This window comes from Suricata suricatta, chromosome 4, assembly GCF_006229205.1.
Source record: "Suricata suricatta isolate VVHF042 chromosome 4, meerkat_22Aug2017_6uvM2_HiC, whole genome shotgun sequence".
NCBI classification, from domain to species: Eukaryota; Metazoa; Chordata; class Mammalia; order Carnivora; family Herpestidae; genus Suricata; species Suricata suricatta.
The window spans coordinates 96,574,146-96,600,948 of NC_043703.1; the positions used below are offsets into that span (position 1 = coordinate 96,574,146).

Consider the following 26,803-nt stretch of genomic DNA (forward strand, 5'->3'; position numbering starts at 1 on the left):
TTGGGCAGTAATGAGGAGAGAATAGTGCACAGGCTTTTCATCTATATCTGGCTATAAACCATGGCTCAGCCACTTAGTGGTCGTCTTATTGAAGGCATATTAAGTTATATAACTTCCTTAAGAGTCAGATTCTTCATATGTGAAATGGGTGAATAATGCCTGTCTTGCACGGCTGTGAGGATTACAGAGAAGGTGTACAAGCACTGGGGGGAGCATGCACTCAGCACATGACGGCTGCTGGTGTGACTGGTGGCATGGCTGGTAATGACACACCTATGGTGTGCCTCATTCTATGTTGATTGTATTGAGAGATATAGAATAAGAAGTCTAGGCTGTCTCCTTGTTTCTAGTATAACTGGAATGACAAGACATCAAATTCACATCTTATTTTACTAGATTTAGTTTAAAGAATTTGTGTAGTTGAAGTGTGCCTTGCACTATGCTCTAAGAAGCTCCAGAGGCTCCTTTGATGCATTCCGTTACAAACACAGTGGCACTGAACCTGTTTACAAAGAGATGACAATTACTTGATAAACATCTTCTAATTTGATATAAACAGATTAAGAAACACAAGAATTCTGTGAGGCCCAAGGGCCAGATCAAAATAGTCAAGCTAAATGTGTCTTATAAAATCAGAAAAATAAAAAGTTTTTATGGACTTTGATTGAAATGTGGAGCATCATGGAAGAGTTTGGACCAGAAGAAAGGATAGGATACATTACTCTGTAGTGACATAAATGTTGTACCAGGCAAGGGGAACAGCACATATAAACCAGGAAGACAAATTAAATACAGCATTCAAGAAAGCATACAAGGCCAGAGTTGGCTGGAATGCAGTAGCTTCTAGAGGGGCTTTCTAAGTATAGTCAAAATCTATTGAATAACATAATAATGTCAAAATAATGTTTGCTAAGTAAAGTCAAAATCTATTGAATAACATAAATTGAGAATTTATGACTACTGGTTTATAAAAAAAGGCAATGAGAAATAATAAAATATATAACTCATGCAGGATAGAACACAAAAGAATTTGAAGCAGTGATAATTTGGACAAAAGAAAGGAATTACATTTAACACTAAACAGGTGGAATCTGAGTAGGAGTGATCCATAGGGATCCGATGATAGGAGCTGGGGTCTTAGGGAAGAGTTAAGCCTGGAAGGCGCAGCTTGGCAGCCACCTACCAAAAGCAGGTAAATGAAGTGGTGTAAGACTTTTTCTCTTCTTTAAAACACAGAACATACGGCAATTAGAGCAAGGACTCCAAGCTCTGCCTTATAGGAGCAGAATGCAAGTGTCAAGGTATAATTAGTTCTTTGACTCAGCTTTCCTGTTTGTTCATATGTATTTTTTTTGGTGCTTCTTAAACATTTTAGTTTCATTTTAATTAAAAAGAGCATACATTAAAAAGAACAAGTGCTTTATAGATTTGGATGGCTAAAACCCCAGGGAAACCTAAAAAGGCCCTCACAATTTCTTATAAGTGGCATTTGGGAAAAAAAGAAAAAAATGCTGCATATCTGCTGCCTTTCTTTGCTACTGGCAGGACTGGAGAGGGTACAATTCTGGAGGCTCTGCTCTGGCAGGACAGGACCTTGGACAGCAAATTGGAGCACAAGTCTAACTTTGTTCTAAATTCTTATGACTGGCTGGCAGAAACAGTGCCATCAGACTGGGGCAGTTTCTGAGAGTTATTCTGCAGGAAAAGTGCTGTCTCTTACACCAGGGAACAACTGAACTCTGTCCCCAAATATGTATCATTATTTTTAATTTTAATCTTTTGTTGTATATCCAAAAATCAACCTCCACAGTTCAGATCTTAACCGTATATCTTAATGCAGACAAATTAAATCTAGACTTCTTTGTATATATTAGGTGTGCCCTGTTATATAGAAAAAAAAAATCTTTAATCCCTGGGGAACAAAATTCATTTACTTACTTTATGTTTTTCCCCTTGGGGAGAAAGCTGGAGTCACAATTTCCTCTGACTGCTTAAATAAATTATGTTAAATTACTAAAAGCAAAAGCACAGGGGCCATTATTATGTCTCTAACACATTTACATTTAACAGTAGACAAAGGGAAACTTTTATAACAAACCACACATGGGATTGGACAATAAACACCATCCAAGACCACATGTAAGATCAGAGCACACTCAATGTTCAATATTCAAGTCAAAGTTGGCAATTCAAGTAGATGTTTTGCTCTGAGATACAAAATCTGTGTCTTTCATAGGTCTCTTAAAAAATATCAGGTTAATTTTAGAATCTCTTTGCTGAGGAGATGCTCATTGGTTGCCAGTTTGATTTATTAGCTATCCATTAACTACTCTACACCTTAGTCTTCCTTGGTATATATAAGGCTGAGTGCTAAAACCACCTGGTTTTACTTCTGTAGTAAATACCTTTAAACTCTTATCTTTAGGCTTATCCTGGCATTCTAAGTTCAACCTAAAACCAAGCCATCATCATTCCCCTTCCCTGGAAAACTACTTCTAGACTTTTCTGTTTTATAGCAGACACATTTCTCATCTCTCTGATACCCAAACTGAAATTTCAAAATCATCTTTTAACTCTATTCTATATATCACACATTAAATTATTGCCAAGAACTGATGACTCAGCTTTGTCAATACTTCTGACATCTGTCCCTCCACTGTAATTTCCTTTTCCAGTTCTTGTCTATCTTTCCCCTTGTGTAGCTTCCATGCAAGAGCCTGTTATCTGGTGTACCTGACTCCATCCTTTCTCCTCCTCAACACCAGATTCTCCCTACTGTGTCTGAATCTCTTCAATACCTCTCTCCAGCTTCTATATAAAGCCAGAGGCTTAGCAGTGTTCATGGCATTCTGAACCTCTTTTCTGAAAGTTACCATATTTATTTTCCAGTTCTTTGTGTGAATATCTTACCTTACCATTATTTTGTAAATTCCTTGAAAAATGATCATGAGCTTTATTTACATTCTCATTTCACTTAGTACTCACTCAAAAATGATTTGTTGACTCATTGGATGAAGGATGGGTTGGTGGGTTTGCATTCACTAAATAACCACTTAAAAAATAAAGACACAGTGAAGGTTTTATGAGTATAGCAGTCATATTTATCCTTGGTTCCTTCTTCTTGGCATAATAAAGTTAATTGTGGGGAATATTTCTTCTACTGACTCCTTTCTTGATCACAGAAGTGAAGCCATCCAACTCATGAAGAGAAGTCAATGCAGTGGTATTTTTTCTCCATTCTAATAGAGTAGTCCGTGACCAATTTTAAGTAACATATATTGAATTTATTTGTAGAGAAAGACAGACAAAGACAGAAGTACAGAAACAGCTTAGAATATCCACATGTGGTAATGAGAACCTCCTCGTGAGTCTTTTGTAGCTAAAGTAAATGCAAAAAGCTTTGTGGGACATTAAACTCTAGCCTATCCTGGCTCTCTGCCTTATTCTTTCTCTGGCCATTCTGTCATTCTCTGTGTTGCTTTGTAGAAACGTATGACCTCCATATGTAAAAACATATAGCCTCCATAGGAACACTTCACGATGTGGACACTATTTCTCCAGACTCTTCTACTCTGTCACCCTGTTGTCAGCACAGAAAGGCATGCATCTACTGTTTGTGGGTCACTACTCAAGAACTCCAGGATTAGTCTTTCTGGTTTGTTGTTACAATCCCCTAACTACTTTCCAGCAATAGGTATTCCTTATCCGACAGCAGCCTTCCACATCCAACAGTATACCGCTTTTGCTAAAAAGATTTTAAGTTTCACAAAAATCACAGAGACAACTGAACTTAATTGTGCAGGCCCTGTCCAGGTGAGAGAGAGCCTCCTCACAGCTTTGAGTCTTTGATAATCAGAGTCAAGCATTGCCATGGTCACAACCAGAAATGACAACATTGATTTCATAATATAACAATGGGGATTAATGTTGGTGTAGCATCCTAAACTTTACTGAGCACTTGAATATATATATATACTCATTTGATTTTTGGTGAGCTACAAAAGAAATAACGGTTATCTTGGAGACATGTCACAAATGAAGACACTATGGTTCAAGGCCATAATGTCAGAAAATGGCAGGGTCTAAATCCAAGCACAGGTACCCTGAAACTATGACAGTTTTCACTTAATCTGCACTGGTTTATACACCGTACACTCCAAGTGGCAAGCAGTCAATTTGGATAGCTCCATTACTATAAAATACAGGAAGGTTTATAGCATCTTGGCCAGTGGGGAAAAGTAACGGTAATAAATGTTAGCCAGAGTCCATGCAAACAAACACAGATTTCAAGGACATTGGGAGACTCAACTGCATACCAACTGAGTAATCTCATGAAGATAAAATCAATTTGCTTCCACAGACCTAAATATTAGGTATCAAAATTCTGATAAGTGGGTAGAATTCTTATGACTCTTCAATTTGATTTTTAGATATGGCAGCTATTTTTCAATTGCCTCCTAGGAAGAGATGAGTAGGACACCTGCATTCATCAATGGCCCAACCTAATACTCGTATATGTACCGGGTGGAGTCCTCCAAACTCTAATCAAGTTTACATTCAGACCTTAGTACTTTCCTGTAGTGAGCCTTGAGTGTTCATATTGACATTATGTTCATAAACAGGACAGATAATGCTTTCAACATTCTGAAGTTCCTGCTTCTATCTGGTGCTTTCAAACTAAACTTCTCCAAAACATGAAAAAAATTAAAGTGTGATTATAAAACTTACAACATGAAGACAGATTCTGTTTGTGTGTTTGGCCAACAGACTGTGAGGGAAAGCTGGTGGGCATGTTAAATGGGAAATAATAAAATGAAATTGCTACGGAGGTGTGTGTAGTCATCCATCTTCTTTTAAACCCACTCTATGCCAGTGACACTGTGGCAGATGGGGTACGAGTTCAGGCCTATAAATTCATGCCAAGCTAACTTTGTCTCATGGCTTCGTAAATTTGCCTATAGGTGAAAACAGAGTTCAAATAGTATCATTCTTTTCCCTCTTCCTCATCTAGTTGACAGCCAGTGTAGATATCTTAGACATCCTTTAGCGTTAGACAATGCTGTCGCCGTTTCATGTTTTGTTTTTCACTTACTGTGTGATGTGCTGTAGGACTATACATGGCCTGCAGAAGCTCTCCATGTCAAAAATACTGTTACACTTTAAACATGCACAGAGCCTCAGTTTGGGTGCTTTGCCATACCCTATTCCACTTGATCCTCCTACCAGTTCTTCACAGTAGGCAGGAAGTTATTATGAACCCCACCTGCAGGTAAGCAAAGAACCCTTCTGAGAAGGGAAGTTAACTGCCCAAAGCAATATAACCAGAACAAGGAGAATTACACTGGCATCAAACCCTCCAGCTCCCAGGGACCTCTTCTCCCACTACACTACACTGTCTCCTTTTTTTTTTTTTTCTTTTTGCTGAAAACCTTCTCAGTGACGGGAATAGAATAGGTGGAGGAGTTTAGAAATGACTGTCCCTGAAATTAAGAGATTTATAACTAAGGGACCAGTAAGAGGACATATGTAAATCTGTTATCTTTCCTATGATTTTGAGTAGTTCTATATAACAATTTGGCTTCCTTTATTTTTTTTTTCAAAATAGCTTTCCTTAACTCAAAGAACTTTTCTTATTTCAAAATAAAAGAACATTTATTTTGGGTGGGGAAGATCTAGTGCTATACAGGGTAAGTACAGAAGAACAGCTCTTTCCTATTATAAGAGCCTGTTTAATGCAGGTCAAAAAAAATAGCACCTGTTCTCAAGTAAGAGATATAGAATAAAGAGGGTAAAGCCACCAGTGGCTTTTTGGGTAGCCTGGAAGGACAGAATGATGCAAAGTACACAAAAAAACTTTATGGACATTGCCACAAGTCTTCTATAATACGTGAGCTTCATAGAGTCAGATAAAACTCTTATTTTTTTGTTAAGTACCAGAACATTTCTATAATATTTTTTCAAGTGAGGAGTTCCTTTTGTGTCTGAAAGATGGAATATTCTCAATCAAGTCATCAAATTCCACTAGAATACTAGAATTCTCTAAAGTATGTCTCCAAATACTTTGTTTTTCCAATACTTACATTCTTTTTAAGGAGAAATGCAAATACTTAAACAGAACTGATCAAAAAGGGGAACAGGGAGGTGTGGGGAACCTTCCATAAAGCCCAAGACAATAGATGGCTTTAATAATGGAATGCACTGCTGGGGAACCTAGGTAGCTCAGTCAGTTAAAAGTCCAACTCCTGATTTCGGTTCAGGTCATGATCTCACTGTTTATGGAATGGAGCCCGATGTCAGGCTCTGAGCTGACAGTGAGGAGCCTCATTGGGATTCAGTTTTTCCCTCTCTCTCTCTCTGTTTTTCCCCTGCTTGTTCATTCTCTCTCTCTCTCTGTCTCTCTCTCTCTCTGTCTCTCTCTCTCTCTCTTTCATTCTCTCTCTTTCTCAGAACATATAAATAAACTTAAAAAAAAATAGAATGGATTGCAAATAGCCTACAGTTACAAGCTAAAGATGGATTGATAGGCCAATGTCCAGTCATTCAGCCAAGAACTTTATTTGCTTGGGCCTGTTTTAAGTACCTATAAATGAAAATGTTCTATAGAATATCTATTGAGAATGTACAGCTTTTTTTTTCCTTTTTTTTTTAAATGTTTAATGTTTTATTTATTTTTGATACAGAGAGAGACAGAGCATGAGAGGGGGAGGGGCAGAGAGAGAAGGAGACACAGGACTGAAAGCAGGCTCCAGGCTCTGAGCTAGCTGTCAGCACAGAGCCCGACGCGGGGCTCAAACACACGAACTTGAGATCTGACCTGAGCCGAAGTTGGAGGCTTCACCGACTGAGCCACCCAGGCCCCCTGAGAATGTACAGCTTTAAAATGTTGGTTATAGTGCTTGAGAAAGACTTCAGAGGCTAAGGGAACAGGAACAACTTACAGGTTCTATGCAAGGTAAGTGTATGGGAAGAACAGGTGGATAATGAAAGCGGAAATATCCAGTTCTCCTGTAACTATCACAAGTGACGTTTTCAGCACTACACAATGTACTAATGTACACATTTGAAGAAGATTTATATGGAGGAGGGCATTTTTATTCTAAATTACATAACACTTCACTTGAAGATTTAAAATAAAAGTAGTATTGGGGCGCCCGGGTGGCTTAGTCAGTTAAGCAACTGACTTTGGCTCAGATCATGATCTCATGGTTTGTGGGTTCAAGCTCCCTGCCGGGCTCTGTGCTGACAGCTCAGAGCCAGTAGTCTGCTTCGGAATCTGTGTCTCCCTCTCTCTCTGCCCCTTTCCTGCTCTCTCTCTCTCCCTCCCCAAAAGATAAATAAACATTAAAAAATTAAGAAAAAAGTAGTATGTTTCACTCAGACATTTAGAAGAAATTCCTTTTAAAATGCTAGCAAATATACATAGTAGTATTTAAACCCTTCCTTCTATAGATCTGGGTTCAAATTCTATTTCTAGGCCACTCACTTAGCTTCTCTGACCTCCTCTTTCTCATCTGTAATATAGAAACACTAATATCTCACTCATCTGATTGTAAAGATTAAGAGGCAACACTTATGAAAAGGAGTATAAAACTGAAGTCTTAGCTGAAGTGCCAACACAATAGATCTGATAATGTGAGCCTGAGGCAGAGAGCCGGATGCAAAATTTACAAAGGAAATGATAAAATACCGATTTTCAGTCCTTGAACCCCTCAGTTATACCAAGGAAAAAATAACAACAACAACAACAACAACAACAACAATAATAATAATAATGAAGAAGAAAAAGGAGAAGAAGGAGAAATAGCAGTCAGTATTTGGAAAGGAAGATGTCTGAGATTGTGCTGTGTAGTAAGCAGTACTACCCCCTAAAGCGGGACTATATTCTAGCCCCACGCTGGAGAGAAGGCTCTCAGTTCTCTGAGAATCTGCTTTGTGTTTCCCACAACTGAGGGGATGTGCTGCATCCCAGTGCCTGCAGTATCAAGGAGGCTCTGAGCAGCCTGTGGCAGCAGGACAGGAATGAGAGCGGTGGGAATGGGATGTACTTGTAGGGCTGAGTGGGTAGAGAAGCATGGAAACTCCTCATGGGTGGTTGTGGGCCCCATGTGCAATGAGAGCAAGCCAGGCAGGACTGCCTGGAGGCAGAATGGACCCTGGGAGTAAGAGCTTGTGTGGAATGAGACAGAAGGCATGACCACTCCACAGGGGTTAAGACCAGGAGGTTCTGGAAGAGGGGCCCTGGATGAACCCAGACAAGCAGTGCCGAAGGAGTGAATAAGAAGTGGGCACCAGGCCAGTTCAGGCGTCAGCTGATGGCTCTCGTCAACAAGCTGTGAGAAGACAACAGTGGGACAGAGCTGAACAAGCCCCCTGTCCTGCCTGTGGCTGGCCAAAGCAGGTGGTAATTCCCATTTTCAGTTTTGATTAATAAATTAGATTGGTCACTTTTAAAAATGTCGAGTTAAAATTATGTTTTATAATGTAAAATAATTACAGAATTGTTCTAACAGTGGCCCAAACATTTCCTCTAAGGCAGTATGTACACAATACAATATATTTTGAAGTGATAGCTTGAGGTAGAAGATAATATTGTAGCTTAATTGTATTCGAACACCATGCTTATTTAATTTAATGATTTCACAGTTAAGCCCTTAACAGTGTCTGACACACAGGTACTCAATAAATGACATTATTTATTAAGTTACTAAGCATGATGATGATGACACTAATGAAGGCAACTTATTATGATACAGCTCTGAACAGAGGACAAAGATGGATGCCAGGCCAGTAGACAGTATCTCCCACAAAAACACTCAGTTTTGCATATCACTCTGTTGTCCACGATTCAAATTTGTGTCCCAGCAAAAGTACAAATAACCGTGCCCCAGACCATCAAGTTTCTGAAAAATAGATGGAACCATGTGTGCCAAATTTATAAATGCCAAAGGTCTGCTGTGTTATAGATGCAGTACATTAGTACATGACCCTAAAGTGCTCAGAGAAGTCTTTTTATAGTCCTGGGGTTTCAAGGGGAACCAGTGGCCGGAAATCTAAGCAGTGCATGTGATGGAGGGCAGCAGGTAGGGGCAGAGGAGGGAGGGGAGCCTCATGCAGCCTAAGAATGTTAATAAGTGACCTTTAAGAAAGTTGGAATAAGTGGCCTAACTATTGCCAACACCTGTCACATCCAGGCGGGCCGTACGAGTATCCTCCTTGAGCTTCTAAGAACACTTTGGCTGATACTGGGCACAGTGGTGAGAATTGAGAGCTCACAAATGGAATATTTATAATAGTGCCTGGCATAGGATAAGCCCTTTGAAATAGGTTAAAATAATTACTATAGCTATTTAATATCACTATAATTACTATTTAGGTGAGATGTTTAATCTTCCTAAACCTTACCTTAGTTTGTAACATCTGTAACAGAGCCAAGTACAGTGGCCTCACCAGTTTGTCATGAAAAGTAAAGACATAACCTACAAAGGTAAAGACTTAGCTAATGCTTAGCAAAGAGTACATGATGACTGAGAGAACGGTGATGTACCTTGCCTAAGGACACACATAAAATAAATAGTAGGGATGCGATTTTACCTAAGTTATCTGACCCCAATGCCTGGGTCCTTAATTACAAAGCTATATTGCTTCTTGCTTATCCTCAAGAAAAACCACAATAGTTAATCGTAAAGGTCAAGAAAAGGCTTCTTTTAAGAGCAGAACCAGAAAACCACATTACTGTGGCATTAATAAGAAAGGCTGATTGACCTAATGCAGTTCCAAAGTAATACTGGAAGTACCCTCTGTGTGTGAAAATCCTGGGCCAGCGGCAGCACCGTGCCATTAAAAATGTGCTTTCCTACAAGAGTAAAGATGGCAGAACTGGTTCTGAAGCATCTTTGCAGTAGTGGGGATAACTTTGTACTAAGCCCACCTAAATTTCCAGTCTATTCCAATTTTGAACCACGGCTCAGAAGGAATTGCTTAGGATCAAGGGGAGAAACTAGTCTTCCTCTGAGTCACAGTAAAAGATGGCTGGATCTGCATTACTACTAAGCCCTAACTAAACGGAACAACCCCTGAAAATAACAATGATATTTACTTTTGAGATCTATAATGAACAAATGTAATATTACCCACAAGTCAGCCATGGCCTCTCTGTCTTTTGTAGATCTAGAAGAGCTTCGTTTAAATCTTTCCAACTCCACAGAGGATAAAAATCTAGCATTCTCATTCCCTTGTGCTTCCCCCAAATCCAGTGAGTTTCCAACTTCTGCTTCTGGCTTTTGTATCCTATGTGTTGCTTCTGACCCCAGAACAGCACAGTCTCTCTCCACTGACAGAATAATTTTGTGCACCCAAGCATTTGTAAATTGAGTCATCTGAACATTTTGCTTCTCTGCAATGCCCTGTTATCTACCATCATGATGGCTGTAGCCCCACCCCTAACCCCTGTTCCAGAGCAAGGCGGACACACCACCATGGTTTTTGCAGAGCGGATTACAGATCCCCTTTAAGAGCCACAGGGTGACCTACACCTACAGGTGACCCGCCTCCTACCATCCCCAATCCTGGTCATAGGAAGTATGTATGTTCCAATCAACCTTACTCTCTAAGACTTTGGCACTATGGCTCCTAAACTCAAGTGAGTCCCTCATGGGTGTTTGAAGTGGTCAAAGGTGAAAAGCCGGGTCTGGGGAGTCCCTTTTCCAATGCCTATGAAAACATGGAAATCCAGTGTGCAGAGAGCGAGAATAATGATGGCTTGTTGGAAAGCCAAGAGATGACAGCTCACGGCTCCTGTGGCGATCAGGAGAGTGAAGATGCTGGCTGGCTGCTGACAGGTTTCTCAAATATGGCTCTCATGAAATCTAGCCTTAAACTTCCTCTTTCTTGTCTTGGGTTCCTGGAATGATAGACTTTGCCTCACTTTCCCTTTTTCACTGAAGTTAGTCTGAATGGGTTTAGTTGTTTTTTTTTTTTTAATTTACCTTCAAAGACCTTTGTTGAAGTCACCCCTCAGGAAAAGAGAGAGAGAGAGAGAGAGAGAGAGAGAGAGAGAGAGAGAGAGAAGAAAAGAAAAATCAAAGAGGTTGGCCCATGAAAACTCAAGTGCTTCTTCAGTGATAAAGATGTTGCTTGTACAACTTTAAGAAGATATCTCAGCTTCATACTTGGCCTTCTCTGAAGAGGGACAAGTACTGAAGTCCTAGCTACGATGAAGTTGAGTTCTTGTGAGCAGTACCTGATCCGTAAGAACCCACCTCCCCACCTGTAGGCACATTCTCCTCTACAGCATAAATGTCACCAGCTGTAGAGCTTGTCTAATTGCTGTCCTGTTGGGACCTTGTCCAAAGGACATTTGAGCATTCAGATTCCCACGAGCCCACACTTTGCTGTGGGGGGACTGGGCTATCTCTCCTGGAACATGACCTCCTCACAGCTATTCCAAGCACACAAGCCCAGCCCTGCGGCTGGCAGAGCTCAGCCAGTGTCAAGGGTGAGCAGAAACCAGCATCAGGGCTTCAAGCACCTATACCAACTGCCCAAAAGCAACTGCAAATTGGAAAGGTTAGCGTCTTTCAAGTTACCAGAAATAGAAAGCCAATAGGTGATCCACAAATGACCAGTCTCCATCCTGAGCCTAAGGCCAACCACATAAAGAGTCTTCTCTAATAAGTCCAAAGAAGCTTTCAGATTTCTTTTCAGCATGTTGGTCCAGGCTTTCACTCGCAGTCAACTGAGTTGCTATGAGCATAAAACTTGCCTTCCCTGGCCTGTCATAAAAAGTGTCAGACTGGCAATTGGAAGACCAGATCTAGAAACACTAATTATCTGTATGGCAGTGCTGGCACTTGTCCCTGAGCGCATTTCTCTCATCTGTAAAAGAAATGAGTCAGACCAGATTGTCTCCAGCATTACTTTGAGCTGTAAGTTCCTATGATCCTAATGATGGGAAGATAAACTTCAGAAAATAGGTGTAGAGGGAGGAGAAAACCCTAAACAGAAAATCTATGCCCAATTCAGAAGAGATTCCAAAACAAGTATGCCGGGTTGTGGAATACAAAAGAAATACAATAAAATTGTTGACAGGGAATACAGAACGTCAATTCTGTTCAGTTATGGAAGCTGGCCCAAGGGTTCTAGGGAAGCAGACGGAGGGACTTCCACACTCAGGGTCAGACAGCAGCTCCAAGACAGTTGAGCATGGAGAGGGGGATGTCCCACTGGAAGTGGGGAGAGAATTGAAACACTGACAAAGGCCTTGCAGGAAAGAGATCAGACTGAGACCGATTTCTGGAAATTCAGGGGAGAGGTCAGGAGACAATCACTTCATATCTCTAGTGGTCTTTCCATTCTCCTGTGAGAAATGGAGTAACAGAAATGCAAAGTCTTACTTTTATATACTCAGAGCCTGACTGTCTCTGTTCTGTACTGTGGTAATTGCCTCCAAAGTGGTCTCTTCTCTGAAAGTTGCTTTTTGAGTACATTTTCAGGGCAAGGCAAGCCAGTAGTCAGATGTCCTATGGGCTGAAAATACAAAACTCGGGTGTGTTTAAACATGATCGAGACTTGGGAATAAAATCTGGATCACTAAAGAATAGACGGATGATCTGTCAAATGGCAACATTAAGGGGGTGCATGTTATACTCAGGATTGCAGAGGGTAGGTAGCTGAGTGAGAAAGACTGGTATGTGATCAAGATGAAAAAACAAGAATACTATTCATCTTCAGTCTTTGCTTAGAGATTGAATATACTTGAACGGAAAGCCCTGGTTGAGTTGTCTCTGATAATGGAAACATTTAGTAGCTTGGTGGCAGAATAAACAATAGCAGGTGGCTATTCAAAGTAAGATTTAAAGAAGAATATCAAGTAGGTTAAAAAGCCATTAATGGTTAAAAGGAGGGAAGAGACAAACCTGGAAGACAGAAGGATAGCTTGCTCCAAGTGCTGGGGGACAAGGGGTTGGAGTGTGAGTGGAAGAACCGAGGGCTGACTCTGCCTGGGCTGACCTGGATGGGCCCTCTGTGTGAATTAACTCACTTGTAAGTAGTTTGTTACGTGACCACCTGAGGGCACTGTACTCTCTGAACCTAGAACTCTCTTCTCCCCACCCCACATCAAGTAAATTATTCTCAATTTGCTAAAGAACAGCCTTAGAGAAGGGGACGCATTGAAGACGGGGCCCAAAGACAATCCTTCCTTATCTCCATTCTTGAAGTAGATTAATGAATGAGCAAGACTGACCTCAATTCAAATCCCTGGGTTAACTGTAAGGATGAAATAAAATTAACCTCATTTAAATCTGTTTAGTGTTGATTAGAAAGTCAATAAGTATTAGCTCTTTCCCATATACATACATACATACATACACAAACATACAAATTTGCCAAATATAGGAGCAAGAGAAGGAACATAAGGAGGCATTACACAGACCCTTTATCTCTCTAAAGGGGGCAGGACTCAGAAGTCCCACAATGAATGTGCAGCTGTGCTAGGAAATCAGTGCAGGGAGCAAATTTATGCTGCTCTTTTCATGGCATGTTACAGCTTGTACATAATCGCCAGAGGGAATAGAACACAAACAGCTGGGAAATAAAGATGAAAGCAAAACTGTACCAGCAGGGAGAGACACAGAACCTCCCGAGAACTCGGCAGTGTCAGGAAAGATAATTTGGACAAGGTCACCTGCATGGAATTCCTCTTCTCAGAGAAAGATCATTAGACGCCTATCCATTGCTGACCATCTCCATCGGAGTCAAGGCGGGGAATGGAATAAATAGTCCCTAGCTTGCAAATTTCTACGTTAAATTTGTTCGTATAAATCAAATGACATTGTGCATAAAAGCATACATTATTATCAATGCCAAAAATATTATTATTGGATGGGCGAAAACAAAGGAATTGTGAAGAGGAGCCCGTTGAGGTTTCCCCCAACCTCAGGCCCATAAGGCAGGTTTTGCGGCCTGATGCTGCCCCCTAGTGTCTTTTTATGGTATGGTAACATGAGAAATAAAACTACTACCAATAACCCGGAAGCAATGTCTCTGACCCAAGCCTGATAAAACAAAACAAAAGTAAAATCCTAAAATTAAAGCAAAAACAGGATTTGTACTAAATTAAAAAATGAGTTAAATTTTGCTTCAACATTGACACTATATTTTTGAGGGTTCTGAAATAAATGGTATCGAGATTAGTGAGTGCTCTTCAAAAATAAAGATGCTTGCCGTTTCTTGCTCATTACTCCCAAATGATTACTGCTTCAGTCTGTCTGAGGCAGGATCCAGAAACTTGGATTTTATGAACCCTGTCATATGGCTCTAATGTGGTGAAGCTGGTTGACCTAACTCTGAGAAGAACTAAAGATTGTGGCAGTGACTTTAAGCAGAGTATAGAATAAATATGATGATTTTCATTTAAGTAAGGGCAAAATAAACATGAAATAAAAATCACCGACCAAAAGAGGTCACCCTTCATTTTTCCTGTATTTAGAATGCCTGAATTCTACATAACTAGCATGCTAAGAAAAACAATGCTGTTCAACTCAGGGTGAAGACTTCACATGGATAGTCTCCTAAATCCATAAGCCCGCCCCCAATTCCAGAGGGCAGCCAGGTGGAGAAGAGAAATGCCTAGTTGTTTTACTCATCCTTCAACAATACTTTCCTTCAAAACTCTTCCTGGTGCCACCATATTCGTTTTCATGGCCTGATGTAACTCTGGGCATCCTGCTCTTCTCTGTCCTGTCTGTGCCCCAGGTCAAACTTCTCCGTGGGACAGTCACCGTTCCATTAGAGGAACCCTTTCTTCCCCTTCAAAAATGTCCTCTCCGCTCTGCACAGAGGAAATGCTCTGTCAATACTCCTCGTTTGACCAACGCCTCTCACCTCACCTACCGAAAGGAGGGAGTGAGGGAAGCTGGGAAATGTGTCGCTTCTTAGGCTCCTTCTAGTCAGTGGGACAGGTAGCTAGAGGGCTTCCTTGGGGTCACCATTGCCATTGGATCTCACATTCAATTTACAAGCCCACAAAAAGTTGTGGCTTTTAATTTTTATGTTTTAATTTCAGGAGCTTGCTTCCACTTTTTGGCATTGTCTGATTTATCTGTAAACACATAGGAACTTTGCAAGGTAAGGGGGGGTAGTCAGTCATTGGTATAGAATCTCTGTTCACCCGGGGAACTCACTTCAAATTTAAATAGTGGGTCTTTTTATTTAAATGCAAATGCACTCAGTCAGAATTCAATACTTAGTATCTTAAAGTAATATAAAATGCTATTTTCAATCCATAATTTTATCTTTTGCATTGTGGATAAAGCCTTCTTTACATTCAGAATCATGAAACACTCAGGTTTTAATAAAAATCAGCCCTGATGGTTAGTTAACTTTGCAAAGGTCCCTCCACCACCAGAAAGCATCCTTAACCATGGCCTCCTATTACCCTCACTTCCGTTTTCAATGAGCAATGAACAAATACTTACCTCAGGAGACCGCACTAATGTCCAAGGAGATATAACACATTGCCTTGCACGACTTCTCTATGCCCCGAATGTTTACGTGGGTCTGTGCGTGTCACATGCTTCAAAGAGCCATGTACTGCTTCCCTTCCAGCCACTTTAGCACCCCACACCATTTCTAGCAATCGCCATTGGTGCTTACTGAGGTCTCCCTCTCCACAAAAAGGACACCATTTTGCTTTAGCTTTGGTGGCTGGCATCACCAGCACATTTAATGTCACAATCTCTTCCTTTCCCTTGACAATTACCGCCTGAACCCACTATGTAAAACAGGGGTGCTCATAAAATAGAAAATGATGGAAAATGCACTCCATCCACTTTAGTCAGAAAAAGAAAGGGAAAGAGCTGGAGCCTGTTAAACATCATTTCCTTTGAATCTCATTTTCCTTTCTGAGCTAAGTGTGTGGACACAAACAGGATCACTTTGAAGTTAACAAGAGGCCCACTTCTAAAAGAAGGAAGACAGCCATTATCACACATTTTATGCGTTGGACAAATATATTCCTGGGATTGTAAATATATTCTGCAATTACAGGATGTGAAATACTTTTCCTTCTTCCGCCCTATTTTTAAAGACCGTTTTTCTCTAGAAAGGGTTCTGTTGGATTTTCTCTTCCAGTTCTCGAACTTCCCTATGTACTCACCTTCTGAATCAAAGGAAAACAACCCATCAATATACATGAACAAGCAGCAGTGTGACCACAATGATCTCTGCAGGGCTTTGGGAGGCATCAGGGTAGAGGGGCAATGAAGGGGCGTGCATCAGAAGCGGGGTTATATTTACTCCACTGTGGCAATTGCTTCTTCCCTGGGCAGGCCATTCAAAGCCCAGATTTCCTACATTCACAATAAAATGCTAATGATACCTCTTCCGATGCTTGCTGCAGTATTAACAAGATGGAATATATGGATATGTTCTTAGTAAGTCACAAAGGCCCACTCAGATAGAAACTTCTGTTATTTTTTTCTGTTACTGACATGTTTTCTAAACATTTGTCTTGCTCACTTGAGAAATAGAGTATCAACAGGGAAGGACAAAGTCTGTTAAACTTTCTTAGCAGCTGGTAAAAAAAGCATTCCTACTAGTGTGTGCCTCTGTGTGTGTGTGTGTGTGTGTGTGTATATGTGTGTGTGTATGACTTTGTGTATGACTCTGTGTACGGGCAGGATGGGGCAAATTCACTGTTGGAGAAACAAGGGTATAAAGCAGGCTCAGACCCCTATTGGTTAAAGGGTGTGTAAGTATCTAGGAAACCTCACCAATGAAAGAAAACTAATAAAGTCTAGAAGGAATTCCTTATGTATCTAGTTACCTTGACCCCAAATTGATTAAAAACTGTAGGGACTAAAGAGACTCGCAAACAACCTACTTGTCTTTTATGATATCAAGACTAAGAACATGTTTTCTCTTTAAATTTTAATCAAGCACGAATTCTTAGAGGTTGCATTTTTTGAGCTATTAAAAATACATATGTTTCTGCCACATTAAAGGGGACCAGAAGCTTGTATGTTCTATTATTAATTATGTGTTAGAAAAGAAACTCTGGTCAGTCTTTGCAAACAGTAGGTGGACATGCTCGAAAACAAAGGCTCTGCCATGTGAGTGGAGACTATGGGTGTCTGTGCCTGTTACTCTGACACGGTGTCACTTACTTTTCAGGTCCAAGTTCCTGGCTCCCGCGGTGATTTGTGTGGTGATTTTTGTGTCGATCTTGACAGTGTGGAGATTGCTGGTGTCCCGTGAAATCATCACATTGTGCCACTGATTGTCATTGAGAGGTTTATTTGAGCTCCCTTTGATAAGGTTAGCACCATTTCCCAAATCAAACACATAATGTAAGTACCTGGGGAAAAAGGCAAAGGTGAGGAAATGTCATCACTTTTTGAATTTTTTTTTCACATTTTGAATTTTTGATGGAGTCAACCTTGATAATACAAATGGAGATTTCTTTCTCATGTGGTTCCATTCTTGCCAGAAGTCTGAGAGTGAGCTGTACATAGGGTCAGCTAATAAGAAGGTAAGAACCACTACTGTTTTGGCAAAGAGGATTATTCATTGTCTGCATGACAGTAAAGAGGGAAAATTATTTTCAAAATCATGGTCTACATCCCACTTTATGATGTTGGAAGGTCAATACCTTTCACTACTCATTCTGTTTCCACCTACACCCCATCTTTTGCCAGTGTCTTGCACCTGCTTTCCCTTCGTCCTGAATGCCTTTTTCTCATACGCTGTGCACTCATTCTTCAAGACCCAGCTCAACTATCCACCCCCGCCTCATACATTTTCTTGATTTCCTGAAAGACTGTCCTGAACCTTAGCGCAAGATCATGAGGCAACTCTTCATAATGGTTTTCTGCAATGCTTATGTGTTCACCTACATGCCCTAGGGCTGCATATTTGCATGTGTGACTCTGGTTTGGTAGAAACTTAAATGTGAACAGAAGTGGCAAGGAATATATTATATACACACACACATATAATCAGTGCTGGGTATATTCTCTAGCCCTTGTAGATATGATATAATGTTCACTCATTGAATGGATACTCAGATCAATTAAAACACATCAACTTTTCCTCATCATTTCAAGGAAATTTCCCAAAAATCTTTCCTTCTAAATTCTTCAAGGAATTCTGATATAGAATTAAGTTTGAGTTCAATGGGATTTTGTGGAATTGAAGTTATCTGATTACCTATATTAGATATTTAATTAGCACAAATTTCTAAGCATTTGTAGAAATACTTTTATAGAATTACAGTGTGCATTGGAAGAAAACCCATATTTGAAGCATAAGATTCATGGAATGCCTATGATAATTAGAACTCAATAATATTTGTACCTTGTGTATATGAAAATGTTGGTATAGAAGACACTACTGATTTCCTATTAGCTTCATAAGATACCTAAGAAGTGAACTGAATGAACCATTCACCCACAGTCCTGTCCACTACCTTAGAAGTGAACACATCTGTTTAATGTATATTTTTGAATATCAAGGTCCATTTTGAAAATTTGTATTTATTTATCACTAACTGACATGTACTCACCCTTTAACTAATTCGACCACAATGAAGTCATTTCCATCCCCACTATTATACAGTATTAGTCCATCTAGGGATGTTGTCTTGAACTGGAAAAAAAGATGCATAGAAGTGTAGGCTTGCAATGTAGCTAAGGCAGCATAACTTGATTTGGTCTTGAAGGTGACAGGGTCTGCTATAATGTTCCTGAAGCCAAATCTGGCATTGAGCTCACAGTAATCTATGTCACCATTTTTACACAAGTCGATGTATGCCATTCCGTTAAATGTCAGGCTTTGCAGGTGTCCGATGAAGTTGGAGGGGACAGAAGACAGATACCGGCGTTCCGTGATGATGCCAGTCTCTATGTTATGAAACTCCAGCCTCGTGTGATCGCCTGCCATTTGGCCTGAAGGGGAGACAATGTATAAGTATTGTTTTGTATCTTAAAGAAACTCCCAACTTTAGACTCCCGTGGCCATATCACATATTAAATATAAGAACCCAAATACCTTTTGACATGCAGTTACATATAGTAAAAACATAGCAGTGATATTAAAGGGTGATGCTGGAACCTTAATAAAACATTCTTAGGTCAGGTTTTAATCTTTGTCCAAATTGTAGCCTTAACAAAATTCACCTTCATTAGGCAAATTTACAGAATTTCTTAAAAAGTAAAATAAAGAAATAAAGGAAGCAAGAAATAGAGAAAGAAAGGGAAGAGGGAGAGAGAGAGAGAGGAAAAGAAATAGGAGGGAACGAATGAAAAAAGGGAGGAAGGAAAAAGGGAAGAAAGAAGAAAGGAGGAAGGAAGGAAAGAAGGCCAGAAGAAGGAAGGAAAGGAGAGGGAAGAATTAGGGCAATGACTCTCCTAAATTGTTCCATCCAACAGCGATACAGCCCAGCTTCATGGTTACATGTTTTCTTAATGCAATGCTCTTCAAGAAAAACAAAATTGTATATTTTCCTATACCCAGTAGAAAAAATGGAGGGCTGCTGACTATTCTTTCGACAATGAACCATGAAAATGTGTTCAAAGTTAAATATGCACTTTTCACTGCCCCTTTTCTATGCTGAACAAGTCCCACAGTCTTTCTAGAACTAGCCTCCTGACCACTCTAGAGTCTCTGTTGATCTCTTCTGGACCCATGCCACTTTCCTTGCACTTTCGTTTTTGAAATCTAAACTGGACACACTATACCAAATCAAGGCATTCCCAATTTTGAGAATATGAGTAAAATCAGCCCACATTACCGCAAAGTACAATCTTTCTTAAACATCTTGGTGTCAGATTTGGTTGTAGATTTATTTATTGATTGACTTTTCAATTTAGTCTCCATGTTTCTCCATTCCACCAAATTCCTCTGTCAAGCCCATGAAAACCCAACCCATCCCATCTTTAGCTCTAGAGTGATTAACTGCTTACCTACATACTACTGAAGGTAAAATAAATAAACATAAGATGTGAACTTGTTTTCCAGTGCACAACACAAAGTACTCTTAGCATTGCTAGTGATTCACTCCCCAGCATCTTGCTCTTTCCTAATTGAATTGCCATTTGCTTTCTTCTGAAATTCAAAAAGGTCATTCACATTGCAATCAAGTTCTTCCAGGTGCTAACTTCACTACTCAATGTGGCATAATTGGAAAATTTATCGAGCTTACCCAGTCCTGTCATCCATGATATTAATGAAAATATTAATTAGAGCTAATCCCAGGATCAGCCCCCGAGAAAATGCACTGAACCTTCTTCCCAGGTGTAATGTGGCCCTCCTTCAAACAATTTGACAGATTTTCATTTCTTTAGTCAAGGCGGTAAAATACTGGATGGCATTTTGAGGAAATGCCAGTAAGTGAAATATAAAAGGTATATATTTTTCTTGCGCAAGGAAAACTGTCTACATACATAATTGATTTTGATGCTTATCAACTTATTCATTGATGTAAAAAAAAAAAAACCCTCTCCCCTGAGCTTTACTTGATTCCACTTAATTTCCATACATCTTTACTAGTTCTTGATCCTGGTAACAGCCTTCTTGCCATCCCTTGATCTGCTCTCTTTTTGGCCATTTTTTCTGATTCTATCTCTACAAACTTTTTCTTCTATAAGATATACCACGGCACATCATTGTCTCTTCTTCTTCCTCCCCACCACTATGCTTACTGCTGGCCTGCTGGATGCAAAAGTACAGCTAAGTCCCTAGCTTTTCTGGTTTCTTATATGACATCATTTATTTCTCCTTCAGTTTTTTGTTCAATGACCTCAATACCCTTCTGTGGGGAACTACTTACTTGGTAGCAAATAAAATGAGCCTTAAATAATTTTCAAATATCACATCAGAAACATTGAATTAATAAGCTATATAAAGGGAGAATATAAAAAGCTAAAATAAATCACTTGGGCTTCCTTGTGTTGATTTTTTAATCTTTTTCATTATATGAAATAGGAGCCCTAGCTCAATGAACCCACCCCAACCCTGAAACTGTCATGTTTTTCTTCAAAGTTCCATTAATGAGCCAATAGATAGTAAGGAAATATCCTGCCCCCCCAAATCAAACCCTTACAATTAAATATTATCCCAAATTGACAAATTCTTAATAGCTCTGAATTAGGGAAGCACATTTTGCTTCACAGAACCTAGAAGTTCAGTGATAAAAATAAGAAGTAATGTCTGTTTTCTTTTCTCAAAGGGATAGAATATGTATGCAGAGCATAAATAATAAAAAGGTAGTAAAACAGTTTGGGAGCAACCATGGCCCAGTTACAAGAAAAATCATTATGGCCCATGTTCAAGAGTCTATTCTTTCTTTAATAAGCGTATATAAATCGCACTGACAGTAATGGCAGATGTGCTTGCTGCCGGGGGAGAATTAGCACCTAAAAGCCATTATCCATGGACTAAGAAGACATTAACTGCTGCCTTCTAAACATTATTTTTTCCTCAGAATTTATTCCAGAGTTTAATCCTCTGGCAGTAATGTAGCCACCTCTATTATTATACACATATATTGATTATGAAAAACTAAAGGACATTGAAGGAGAAAGATTTTTTTAAGGTTCTGAGCATTTAAAAATGTAGTGTCTTTTCCAGAGACTGAGTGAAAAGAAAGTCTGGAATGAGCAAAATGCCTCTGATCGAAGGGTGTGGCTATCCTGGATTGGCAATAATCTCCAACAAAGGACAACCGCCTGGACAGTGTGTTTGCAAAGACATCTCACAATGCAAACTCAATCTTTACATACAAACGGATAACAATATCAGCCAGATTATGTTTAATCTTGCTCAGAATCGGGTTAAATTTCTGCTACAGAACATAACCCCCAGCCCCTCATCAACTTGTTAATTCACATAAAGTTATAGAGTGTACACTCTATATTAGGTACTGTATTAGGCAATAAAGAAGTAGTATCATTTTACAAAACTCGTGGTTTATTGGGGAAAGGCAGACAGAAAGAGGTAAGGAAATAATGAAATATATAATGACAAAACAACAACAACAAAAGCTTCTATGAATTTGATAAACAGGATGTTGTGTTAGTAAGTATGGAATGGGGGGCCTGAGTTGATATTTGAGTTAAATTTGAAATATTTGGGGCAACTGGCTGGCTCAGTTGGTTGCACGTCTGACTTTGGCTCAGGTCACGATCTCCCTGTTCGTGGGTTTGAGTCCCCGCAACAGGCTCTGTGCTGACAGCTTGAGGCCTGGAGCCTGCTTCGGATGCTGTGTCTCCCTTTCTCTCTCTGCCCTTTCTCCACTCAGTCTCTGGCTCTTTCAAAAATAAATAAACATTAAAAAAATTAAAGCGAGCAAGCGAGCGAGAGAGAGAAAACGAATGCGTTCTGGTAAGAACTGGAGAAGCAGAATGGGGAGTTGGATTCCAGAAAGGAACACAGGCAACCAAAGGCGTCCCAGTGAAAAAGAGATAGTGTGGCTGCAGAATCAGAAGCATCTGAGATGAGCAGCTCACCTGAGACGGGAAGGAGAGTCCCGGGCCAGATACCGCACTGTGCCTCCTGATTCTAGTTGTAGGCATTGGAGGGTTTTAGGCAGGCAGAGGCCATGAGTCAGTGTCTATATGTGTGTGTTCAACCTCTTTGATGTAGGAATAGTAAATTGGAGACTATTTGAGGTAGGGTGGTTATAGCGGAAATGGAAAAAAAAAAGATGTATGAAATGAGATAATTTTGCAGATATAATTTGCAGGTCTTACCAACAATGTATAAACAATGGAGAGGAGGGAAACTGTAAGCAGAAAGAGTTAGGGGATCCTCAAAACAAAAACAAATACAAAAGAGAGAGACGTAGCTTTCATGACACAAGAGAAGTCATGTTGCCCAGCTGTTTTCCACGGTCTATGCCTTATCTGCTCTATTTTCTCAAACACACTTCTGGCAGAACTGTGTTTATTGGATCTCCAGAGATCCAGTAAAGACTGGATCAGGAGAAAATCTTCAATGAATGCTAAACATGGGGTGAAATTTTGAGGAAATACAAGATATTTTCATGGTCTTAATGTCTCCCCACAGATAGTTTATGGTGACAAGGGAGAAAACATACTCTTCATGTAGCAGAGAAACTAGACAATGTGTTGGCTAAGTGGTTTAATTAAATAACTGATCAATACATGGATGTCACGTGCCTTCAGACAGGAGACTAGAAAGAGGCCACAAAATCACCAATGCAGAATTCAACCCCAAAATGCAAAACCTGAATTGAATCAGGAGAAAACATCAAACACAAAATAAGTGACTTTACAGTGATAAAAGTTGGGAGGGTTATATTTTCCAAAAATGTCAGTGTCATGACACACACGCGTGTGCGCGCACACACACACACACACACACACACACACACACACAGTTGCTGGAAATGTTTCAGATGAAAGCAGGCTAAAGAGATCTGAAAGCTATATGTGGTGCCTGAGCCCAGGCTGCACACTGTGCTGGAGGGGAGATGCTATAAAAGACAACAATGGGTCAGTGGACTCAACTGTAATATGGATGACAGGACAAATAAAATATATTGCATCTGAGCAACACTTTACCGAAGTTGGTAACTCTTTGTTATGTAAGGGCATATCATTATTTTTAGAAAATGCACACTTTAATAGTTAGGGGTAAAGGGACATTTTGTATTTAATTTTTCCTCAACTGGTTATGGAAAAAAAAGAGTGAAAATGTCAAAGCAAATGGGATACAACGTTCACAATAGTAAAGATATATCAGTGTTCTTTGTACTGCTTTTATTTTTGGTTTCTGTAAATTTGAAATTATTTCTAAATAAAATTTAACAGATTATGTTACACCATACTTTTGTTTCTATCCCTTCTTCATCTGCTGTAGTTCAGGACCTATGACTTTACACCCTAAAGCATGTACTATATGGCACAGGATTCATTTTGCTCAAAACATATTCTCTCAGGTTACTCTCAATATTTCCAGTTGCCTGAAGGTTCATTAAACATGAACACCATGAGCACACTAACCTATTTTCCCCAAAATGCCAGTTTAGTCCTGTCAACTACCATATGGATGCATGACACAAAACAAAACTGTCCCCTGAATATTAGTCCATGTAGCACCATTGGAGCCATTCTTCTCAGTATGTAATGTTCCCCCAAAATACTTTTCTCATGTGCGTTACTCTCTCTTTAAAGCCTAGTTCAAATATCATCTATTGCTTTAAGCTATCTTTGAAACCAAGGTCCTCAACCTCTCTCCTGAACTCCAAGATCATGAATTGCTTACATCAACCATTCAGTACCTCATTACTGCACTAGACTATCAGTTCTTGTGTGAGTTTTAGGTGTGTGCATATCCTTGTGGCATGATGTTTATGAGTCAAAAAGCAAATCATCAACAGCAATAAACATAAGCCTAGCTCCTCTTCTAAGTTCTGGTAACAATGGCATTTCAAAGAAGTGTAAGTCACTTTAACCCCTGTGAACCTTTGATGAAAGTTTCATCATCTTTTCTTTTTTATTAAATTTTTTTTAATGTTTATTTTTGAGAGAGTGAGACAGAGTGCAAGTAGGGGAAGGGCAGGGAAAGAGGGAGACACAGAATCTGAAACAGGCTCCAGGCTCTGAGCTGTCAGGACAGAGCCCAACGTGGGGTTCAAACTCAGGAACCACAAAATCATGACCGGAGACATTTGGTCACTTAACCGACTGAGCCACCCAGGTGTCCCAATTTCCTCATCTTCAAAATGAGAATGCATATGTGCTATCCGCTTCACTGGGTTGTGTGAGATTTGAGACATGCCTAGGGACTAAAGAATGTTCCCCTGTGTTTTTCACAGATCCATGGCCCAGGCGGCTATTTATTCACAACCTCTTGCATATGACATCACACACAAACTCCTCATTTCTACTCCTTTTAATGAAACCCAATCGTCCAGACAATGGATGCCACAAAAACAATTCATTCCTCTAAGACCCAGCCTTGACCAAAACTAGCTGAACTTGAGTTGACGCTCTTGCCAAAGCCCTGCAAAAATTCTGCTTTCCTTCACCAGGTTGACACAGTACCTTTAGAATCTTCTCATGTCTGGCAATTGTGAATAAAGACTGAGGCTAACCACTCTCTGGTTGATTTCCTTTCTCAGAGAATAAAATGATACAACATAGTAGTGCTTTCCAATTGCTAATCCATAAACCAGCTGCATGAGAGTCCCCTCTCAAGAGATTTTAAATAAGAAAAAAAAAAAAAAACGAGAACAAAACAACAACAAAAGAAACCCAAAAGAAAAAGAAAATATTGTACTCTTTCCTAGACTCTCTGTGTTGTCAGGCCATGAATTGGTCCTTTCAAGCTGTTCAGGTGATTCTGAAATAAAGTTCCACCTACATATAGAAAAAAGTTTTGGAGAGCCATAAAGCGCTACTGAATTGATAGTAAAAAGATCTATCAGTTGGCAGTTTGCTTTGTTTGAAGTCAGAAATGATTCTCTCGAAAGTTAAAATCCCACACATGCTATTTCCACATTGACTGAATCAACGGATCTCTGCTCACAGGAACCCCTCAGGACTGAATGTAGGACACACTTCCCGGCTGCACAAGAACTATCCCGTGCCTTGTACTAAAATAATTAATAATTTTAGAGATATTCTCTAAAAAGCAAAAGGAGTTACTATCCCAGTGGGTCAGGTGCTCGTAGTTACTTTCAGTTATTTTTAGAATAAAAGCATAGCACCGTTTCCTCTTTCATTCGGTTTCCCTATGTCTCTGGGGTGGACTTTTCTATGGCTCACCTCAGTTAGGAATCTACATATCAGGGATTGAAGTTGACATCCTTAATATGAGAGTTTAACCAACTGAGGTAAATGGCCAGAAATGATCTATTATAGCTTATAATGAAAAAGTGGTTCAGCTGACAGAATGCCAGCATATCTATCAATTTACCCAGACAGTAAAAAGTAGAACTTGCTGCTGTTTATTGTCAAGATATATAACAAAGAAATTGGACAGAAATTGGCATGTAAACAATGACTTCAATATTTTATGAGGCCCTGTGATACTTATCACCCACAACACTGAAATATATAATGTCTTCTTAAATTATTAAATAGGAAAGAAAAATGACAAAAGAGTGTTGCTCATTTGAGAGAAAGAAACATTTAACCTGCTGCTTATTAAATGGAATCATTGCTGGAAAAATCGGAATCTGTGTGTATCAGCTTCAAGTTGTGTAGTTGGTTTTATAGTCACCTGCAAGAAATGGCAAATTCAAAAGTTTTAGCAAAAGAAAAGGCAACGAGACCGGGGGGATTTACCTGTCATGGCCTGTTGGTCATCCACGGTTAACTTTAAACTTTTTCCTCGACGGACCACACGCACTGTGTGCCATTCATTATCATTGAGGTTATAGCCGGCAAAAAGGGTTTCGGGACCTTTGCCTGTAGAATATGCCAAACAGTCATTATGGACACTCAGAATCAGTCAAGCAAATGAACCTCACAGAGAGTGAGAGAAAGAGACAAAGTAAGGGGAAAAGCACGGGAGAGGGAGGAGAGACAAGAGAGAAGAAAATGAGAGAAAGGTGAGAGAGAGAGAGAGAGAGAGGAGAGAAGAGACTGGCTGGATCAATTCTCAAACCCATTAGAGTCAGAGCAAGCAAGGTAAATGACAAGTGAACAGACATTCAGGTGTGACACTTTAAGAAGAATCTTTAACATTATGCATTGATCAAAGACAGGTGAATGAACCTTGTTGTCATAAATAGGCACAGTCAATACAGCATCAGGAAACCTCCCAAATTTACACA

The 26,803-nt window shown here is 39.8% G+C and overlaps 1 protein-coding gene across 11 annotated transcripts in view; it reads right to left on the reverse strand.

Moving 5' to 3' along the window:
- Positions 1-26,803, reverse strand: part of NRXN1 (neurexin 1) — a 1,090,776-nt gene that overhangs the window by 529,504 nt on the left and 534,469 nt on the right. For all 11 annotated transcript variants that reach the window (XM_029937337.1, XM_029937334.1, XM_029937332.1 and 8 more), the window contains 3 exons: positions 26,313-26,435; positions 18,563-18,944; positions 17,166-17,356 (listed from right to left, as the gene is read on the reverse strand). In XM_029937337.1, the coding sequence (XP_029793197.1) occupies positions 17,166-17,356; positions 18,563-18,944; positions 26,313-26,435 (696 nt within the window). The remainder of the gene's footprint in view (positions 1-17,165; positions 17,357-18,562; positions 18,945-26,312; positions 26,436-26,803) is intronic.